At 37.7% G+C, this 7,732-nt stretch overlaps 1 protein-coding gene across 2 annotated transcripts; it reads right to left on the minus strand.

The window, feature by feature from the left end:
- Positions 1–391: 391 nt before the first annotated feature.
- LOC128030106 (glucagon family neuropeptides-like) lies at positions 392–6,042 on the minus strand. 2 transcript variants are annotated; one of them, XM_052617605.1, is made up of 5 exons: positions 5,749–6,042; positions 5,228–5,332; positions 4,163–4,297; positions 3,629–3,733; positions 392–3,111 (listed from the first exon to the last, which is right to left on the minus strand). In XM_052617605.1, exons 2-5 carry the CDS (start codon positions 5,329–5,331, stop codon positions 2,928–2,930), a joined length of 528 nt encoding a protein of 175 aa, XP_052473565.1. In that variant the 5' UTR covers position 5,332; positions 5,749–6,042; the 3' UTR covers positions 392–2,927. The 2 variants fall into 2 exon arrangements, with proteins under 2 accessions (XP_052473565.1, XP_052473572.1); XM_052617612.1 differs by lacking the exon at positions 3,629–3,733 and having other exon boundaries at positions 5,749–6,037.
- Between the last annotated feature and the right edge of the window lie 1,690 nt (positions 6,043–7,732).

The following is a 7,732-nucleotide window of genomic DNA, read 5'->3' on the forward strand; positions in this document are numbered from 1 at the left end:
TGTTGCGAATGTTTCTTCTTTATCTTTGTTTACAGTATGAGTAAATATCTTTGCACGCATACATGCATGAGTGAGTGAGTGTGTGTGTGTCTTGCTGTCAGTGTTGAAGTGGTGTTTCATTGAGGGTCACTCTTGATCTAGTCGCCCAGGATCATTGAAATGATGGTAATGTTCTGACTGTTGTGAGCTCTCCCACAGTGATATTTGGAGATTTGAATTATACTGATTACACATCTTGAACAGCAGTGGGTTTTGGTCTACCATTAGTGTCACAGCGTGAGCCTTCCTCGTGTGCTGGTGTGAATATAAGTAGCCATGTAGAGAAACACACAAACTGTGCGTTTACACAGGCTACAGTGGTAGGTTCCAAAGATTAGACATGGATTAGAAATTGTGTTGTTTACAAAAATTTATTCATACAAATCTTACAACACTTTTTTAACATTTAAAAATGTCACCCCCTTAAGGAGTTATATGTGTTAATATAGGATGATGTCACTTGCTAATATTCACTTGTCACATATATGTTTCAGGTATAGATAAAACGTTCACATTAAGGCTTTTGGCGCTTTCAGAAATGTACACAACAGGCTGTGCTGTGGCCTGGGTTCAAGCAGGTTTTCCACTCACTGTCAAATAACCCTCAAGCTATGCAAACAAGAAACAACACAAAACCTAGCTAGGCTTCATGGGCCTTGAGCTACAATGAGTAGAGCTAAACAGAAACACGTGCTTGCCACATTTACACACATTCATCAGCTTAAACAATCCAGACAATTAATACTTTTACCATGTACACTACTTCAGTAATAGATTTGATCACAATATATGCTGGCCATGCTTTTCAGCTCTAATTAAAGAATCAGGTTTGAAACCAAGTTTCTAAAAGAAAAGGAGAGGAAAATTAAAGATGGAGTTTGTGAAATGGAACCTAATAGTTTGCAGCATTGTAGGGCCACTAAAATTGCCATCCTTGATAAGTGGCGATTTTTTTTATCGTAAGTTGTCACAAGGCACCTAAGCCAAAACCCATATCATCTTTCATAACATCATTATGTTCACACACACATTCACTCGCCCACCCACCTCCCGCCCTTCCTACATGCACGCGCACCCCTCGCATAACACTCTCAGAGACGCATCCATACTCACATAAAGCCTGGGGGACGATGCCAAATTGAAGAAAGATTGATTTCATGCCTGGGACAACGGTTTACATATTGAATTAGTGGATGAATAAGACCTGATTTCCATTTCAGGAGAAATATGCTGAATTCAATACAGGCTTAACCAAAATTTATGGCGGAAGAAATGACAAACAATAGATGGTTTTGCAGTGCATCCCTCACTAAGGGTGATGGGTGTACCTCATCTATACATACAAGAAAAAGGCTATCTTCAACATGCACTAGCATTATCTGGCAATAAGGATAATGAATATGACAATCATCACGTTGAAGTTCACACGGACCTCCCCCTTCGCTTTTGTTGGCCTCCTCATTCTCTCAGCCTCACATTCCCTCAGTCATCAGCAGCAATTACAGCTAAGCATTAACACGACTGATCTTTTAATTCTAGATCTACAATGAGGTGATGAATGAAACGGTTAAGCATACTACATCCTATCTCAGCAGAATTAAAGAGCGAACGCACCATTAAAGAAGGTTTCACAATTAAGTCATAGGGACCATCCACTACATTCATTTCTCAACTGAATTTTAAGAGAGCGGTGGCATCAGATGATCATTATGTCATGACTTGTTACTCGATACTGGTTTAGTCTAACTGCAGAGACGCAACAAAGCATTCACAGCTTCTGCATTACAATAAGGCATAAGAATAAAATTTGGTCAGAAGTGATGCAAAGCCATTCAAAAATGCATTGAATACATTCATAGAACTGAGAGAGAGACCGACACGCCAATTCCATAACACGTTTTAGGAGCTCAATGGAGCATGCATTTGAATATAAGGGCTTCTTCTTTTAGATTCAGTTTGATTCAATTTTTTCTTATGTTGTTTTTTGGACTCTAGCTTCCTCTGAGGCGGATCTAGTGTTATTTCTGATGGAGTGACCAATACAATGAGCATGGATGGGAAACATAGAAGTGCAAAAGGCATGCATGTATACATTGTATAACATGCACTGGGATAAGGAAGAAAAATAAACAACAGAAAGAAAATCCACCAAGAAACAAACAAAAAACAAACATTTATCAATACTACAGTTACTCCTGTGTCCTTTTTTTTTCCCAGTCAGGCATACTGGTAACTGGCTCCAAACACAAACACATTCAGGACACATTCCATTTGGAGAAGACAGGTGATTTGAAGTACAGTTTACAAATGAGTGGGCTAAGAAAGAGGGAATTGTGCCAGCTACTATATATCTCTCTCCCACTCCCCCTTTCTAAGGGGAAGTCACAACAGTTGAAACAGCCCTGTACTTTACACAATATGTTCGATACATTCCTGGGCAGACTTTGGATAAAATAAGACTCTATTCTTTGATTACAAAAATAAGTATAACATTCAGAACTTTGATTGTCTTTTTAAAATCTATTTATTTTCTGCATATGATGATGAATTTGAAAAGATATCAGGCGCATAATGTTCAAGGTGCACATTTTTTTTTCTTTTTTTTCTCCTGATGGTATTTGTTCTCTTTTGTTTTTTAACATATAGCTATATACATGAAACTGAACGGTTGGTCCACAAAGTATAACTGTGCGATTTCAAGTGCTTTTGTACAAAAAGAAAAACAATGTTATTAGTAAAATATTCATTTTAATGGCTTTACTTCATACATAAATACATGTTTAAAGAACACAGGCGCGATAGACTGATTAATCAGTTATATCAGAATGAATTTGATCTTAAGACTGAATGTACACATGGAGGGGCAGCTGGGGGCAGTTGTGTCAGCGCTACAAATAAGCAAATCGACGTCCTTTGTTTTTAACTCTCTGTCTGTACCTTCTTCCCAGGACGGCTGCTAAATACTTCTTGACGGCCATCTGTTTTCGGTAGCGACTGTAAATGTCGGTGAAGATCCCATCCGAATGCCTCTTTGATAATGGTTCCGATTCGTCCTCCTCGCTGCTTCCTCCGCTGCAAATATATGAACTATTATTAGGCTACCGGCTGGCACAGAAAATGTGTTAACAGGTTTCAGTACAGCATAGACGCTCTTGATGATCCAAACATATATTTTTTTATTCCATTGCTCAATAATATATGATCGAGCTTTTTTTTTTTCGTTTGCATTACAACGAAATATATTAGAAATCGAAGGAAGATCCAACAGACAAGCCTCATCAATTATGCATGTTGGAATTTAAATGTATTCTGACGCATTGTCTTTCAGCGGTTTTTTTTTTTTCCTGACAATAAATAACATTTTCGTATTAGCACAAGCAATTAACATCACTTTAAATTGGGGTTTCATCTTCGAATTGTTCCACATGAAATCCCACGCCCATGCGAGCCCACAGACAAAGAAACAAGAAGTCGGGAAAATTAAAGACAGGAGGAAGTCAAGACAGGACAACGGAAAAACCACCTCCACTGAAATTAAGAGGGGGGAAACAAAGATGACGGCAGGTAAACGCTTAAAAAAGGCCCTTACCCTACGCGAACTGCCATCAGAGAATGCAGATATTTTCGTGCTGATAACTGAACCAGGATGTCCCTCAAGGCTCTATCTAATAATCTATCTGCATGCCTTTCCGTTCTGAGATAAAACGCCAAACACATAATATCAGTGATGAAATACCACAGAACATGTTGGTTGCAAAGTAATCAGCCTGATTTAGTTGTATTCTTCACTCGGCTAAACGCGTAATAGTCTTATAGGCTACTTTCGATTCACCTCGTAAACCTGTCAATCGATCCGTCTATCTGTCGCTCTTTCTATCTATCTATCTATCTATCTATCTATCTATCTATCTATCTATCTATCTATCTATCTATCTATCTATCTATCTATCTATCTATCTATCTATCTATCTATCTATCAACAGCAACAATAACAGGGGAAAAAAGCAAAGGAAAAAAGCTGGGAAACAAAAGGAACAGACAAAGCGGAACAACATAAACTAAACATAATGACATTGATTCTCATATGGCATACAGCGAAGTGCTGTGAAATAATGTAGCCTACCTTTTCTCTGGCGGATAGTATAGTGTGTACAGGTCATCCGTGAGAGATGGAGGACTTCTTATAGCAATTTGATCAGTGCCAAAAGCCAGGTCGCTTAACGAGTTTCCGTCTTCGTCAAATACATCGTTGTCTAGTCTGGAATTAAAAAAAAAAAAAAAAAAAAAAAAAGATGCATTTAATAAATCACAACTGAACCACCATAGTAATATGATGTTAATAAAAGCGTTTAAAAATTATAAGAAAGTCTAAATAAATCGCCAAATTAATTCTACCGTTAATTAACCTATACAGTTGTCTTGCGAAATAATAATAATAATTAAAATAGCCTACATGCTGAGATGATAAATGGTTCGCGCTTGAAGCAGATTCATGGATCGAACTGATTTTTAAATAAACTGTCCTATTATTGTTATCTTTGTAGGGTAAATGGGACACTAATATTAGGCTACACTTCCAAGCGTCTCTTCGCAGTTTATTTTTAAGCAAAATGATGAAGCTTGCTATATTTGGCCATATTTGCTCATTCATGAGAATTGATAGTGACTTGTGAAACGTACTATGATTAACCAAATATAACTGACAATGTAATCTTATAATTATCAGTAAATTAACAACAAAAGGTCCCGCACTGAGCATCTCATTCGTTTTTTCATCAGTTTGTACAGTGACGCCACTGTACCGTCATCTTACGGGCCACCCGTTACAATCACTGGTTTCTCATTTTCATACAAGCTACACTGCATCCACCTGTCCCGATGGAGAAATTCCTTCTTAGCGATACGAACGCCCTCCCACATTGCGCTTGCATTGTAGCCTTGCATACTCGGGGGAAAATCTTGTTAAGCTGTTATTGTGTGAGAAAGTCTACAGAATATTACAACAAAGCCAATCCTTTTCCACTATAAATTTAGTAGCCATAAAACCAAAATCAAACCGTATCGTATCCATTATTTTTTTCTGCGCCTCGACAAGATTGTAGACTGTAAAATAAAGCTTGTCGCAGAATATTCTCCCTTTTAAACATAAAAGAAAACCCCAAAACGTTGAGCAAGGTCTCATACATACCTCATCTTGGGAAAAGTCATCCCCATGGGCGTGCAGTAGGCGCTGTAGTGCATCATGATTCCGTAGATGAGCAAAGCTAAAGTCGCTTTACTAGATCTGGCCATGCTGTAAAGATACAAGAAAGTTGAAATAACTTAACAATACAAAACACTTAGCAATAAAGTAGCCGCGATTCAGTCCTGGTAAATTGACAAATTCGTCGAACGCCTGGGTTGGGTTGTATTAGCCTATATTCGATATAAGTAATGTGCAAATAACTTAATGTTAAGAAAGCTTCTAAAATCCAGAAAGGCAAACCAGAAGTGATTTATTTATTTTTTACTCGTATTTCCCGCTCGTAAGATGAAATTTGAAAAGTTTAAAGAATGCCATGCATGCAACAGAATCCTTCTCCCGATGAGGCAAACGATAAAATCGGTAGATAATCTTTAGAAAATGAAAATCCAGTTGCCTGAGCGTCTTCGTATCATAATTCCTTGGTTTAAAGCGAATAAAAACGTCTTTGCCGGATTGTAACCTACCTATTGCAGAGTAGGTAGATAGAAATGCTGTAGGATGCGGCTCGGGTGCGGCTGTGATTGTGTGAGAGAGATAGAGATCTTCCTCACAGCACCTCTTCCCTGAAGCGCCACCGTCCTTTGCTTGTGTGCTCGTCGGTTCAACCCCTGCACTTTTATACAATAACCTAACCAATATAAACAAAATCACTTTTGCAAACAAAACCTCGGTGAAATCAGCAGCACCTCTTTTGTCTACATGTCCTTTTACAAAACTTTTTCTGCTGTGCTCCGATTACCTTGGATTTTTATCCATGAATAGGAAGTCTTGCCTTTTTTTCAAGAAGTCACATTAAGCATGCCACAGACGTCATCAACCCTTCCTCCCGGGATATAATAGTACAGTTCCTTCCTCATCGTGGACGAGTCACACATGGGCTACACCTCCAGTGGAACTTTCCTCTAAACGTAATGTCGGGAGAAAGGACAATTTGCAACTTTTTTTCAGCTTGACATGACATTGTGACTGCCAATTAGGCTCACCAGTCCGTGGTTTGTCTTGAGTTCCCAAACCACTCCAGTGACACCATACAGACACTTACTGTCGGACTGAGCACTGATGGGATGGGACACGACAACAAAACGAGCCATCTTCAAAAACGCCATATTTGTCACAGGGTCACTGGCTGGGCGCTGTCCAGCGGTGGGGTACTGAAATTTCATTGTGAATAAAAATGGAGCAGACATTTTATTCTTATTTATTTATCTTTATTTGTATATTTTGTTTAATCAAGAAAACAGTCTATTTTAGTTTCATATGCGTCATGGCCTTTCTTTGGTGAACGAAATTTTGATTTTTTATTTATTTATTATTATTTTTTAATGATAGGCCTACCTCCGTATGCTTTACTTATAAATTCAGTATAAACGTTTGTGGGTTTTTCGTTATATGACATTCACAAAAGTAAAAGTTATTAGTCAAAATACGCGATTTTGTTATGGTACTATGAGCAAACTGCCTTGAATATTTACTGGCCTGTCCGCACACAGAAGACGAGGTTTGGAGTCGTGCACCACCGATGGATCTGGTATGAATTAATTGATGACGATAAGTGAACTCTGACGTCATATGACGAAACTATAAGTCACCGCTTCTTATGTATTCTCATACTTACTCTGTGCACAGAGAGTGATTTAGCTGAATGTTTCCGTGCCTTGGATCCCTATCACCTCAAGTCGGTTTTTACCTCAATACCGCCCCCATGTGTTTCAGATTTGAAAGTACATATGAAACACGAAACCGTTAAAGATTTCCCAAACTTAAAACTGTAATTAAAGCGTTTTATCTAAACAATTATAAAATCATAAATAACGACAGTATGTATGTTACTTGTGCATATTCTGTAGCGCTCGGGATCGTACTGTTGCTATAGTTACCACACAATCTCTGTTCGCAAGACTTTGAGTCTGTCTTGTGATGCTAAAATAGATTACACTTGCAAATAATTCAAGTTTACACAATTCAAATTCAAATCATTTTGTCATAATAATGGCTCCATACTAAAACGTTTTTTGAAAACCTGTTGAAACCTGTTGTGGTTACTGAAAGTTTAATGAAATGTGGCTATATGGTTAAACTTGAATAATCATACAGAAATAATAGCATACTTATATGTCACCATTTTACTTCGTTTGGATTTTTTAAATGGGGGTTATACCCCAATATTCCTATAACTCCCAACATCATGAATCACGTACCTTATTTGGTTACCCAAGTTAAAGCATCTGGTCGTAATATTATTCCTCTGCTCTGAATGCCCTGTTCATTCATTGATTCAGATATTTATCAACTCATTTCGAGCTGAGTTCTTAGCCATCTTCAAGAATCAGCTAAAAACACATCTCTTCCATTTTTATTTGACCCTCTAACTTTAGCACTCACTATTCTAATTCTATTCTTTAAAAAAAAATACCTTTCTAATCTTTTTTATTCTATCTATTTTTCTTT

This window comes from Carassius gibelio, chromosome A2, assembly GCF_023724105.1.
Source record: "Carassius gibelio isolate Cgi1373 ecotype wild population from Czech Republic chromosome A2, carGib1.2-hapl.c, whole genome shotgun sequence".
NCBI classification, from domain to species: Eukaryota; Metazoa; Chordata; class Actinopteri; order Cypriniformes; family Cyprinidae; genus Carassius; species Carassius gibelio.

Coding starts and splice junctions, on each gene's coding strand:
- LOC128030106 (XM_052617605.1), bottom strand. CDS start 5,331: ATGGCCAGATCTAGTAAAGCGACTTTAGCTTTGCTCATCTACGGAATC. Junction 4,298..5,227: donor ATGACTTTTCCCAAGATGAG/GTATGTATGAGA, acceptor TTTTAATTCCAG/ACTAGACAACGATGTATTTG. Junction 3,734..4,162: donor TACTATCCGCCAGAGAAAAG/GTAGGCTACATT, acceptor GTTTTATCTCAG/AACGGAAAGGCATGCAGATA.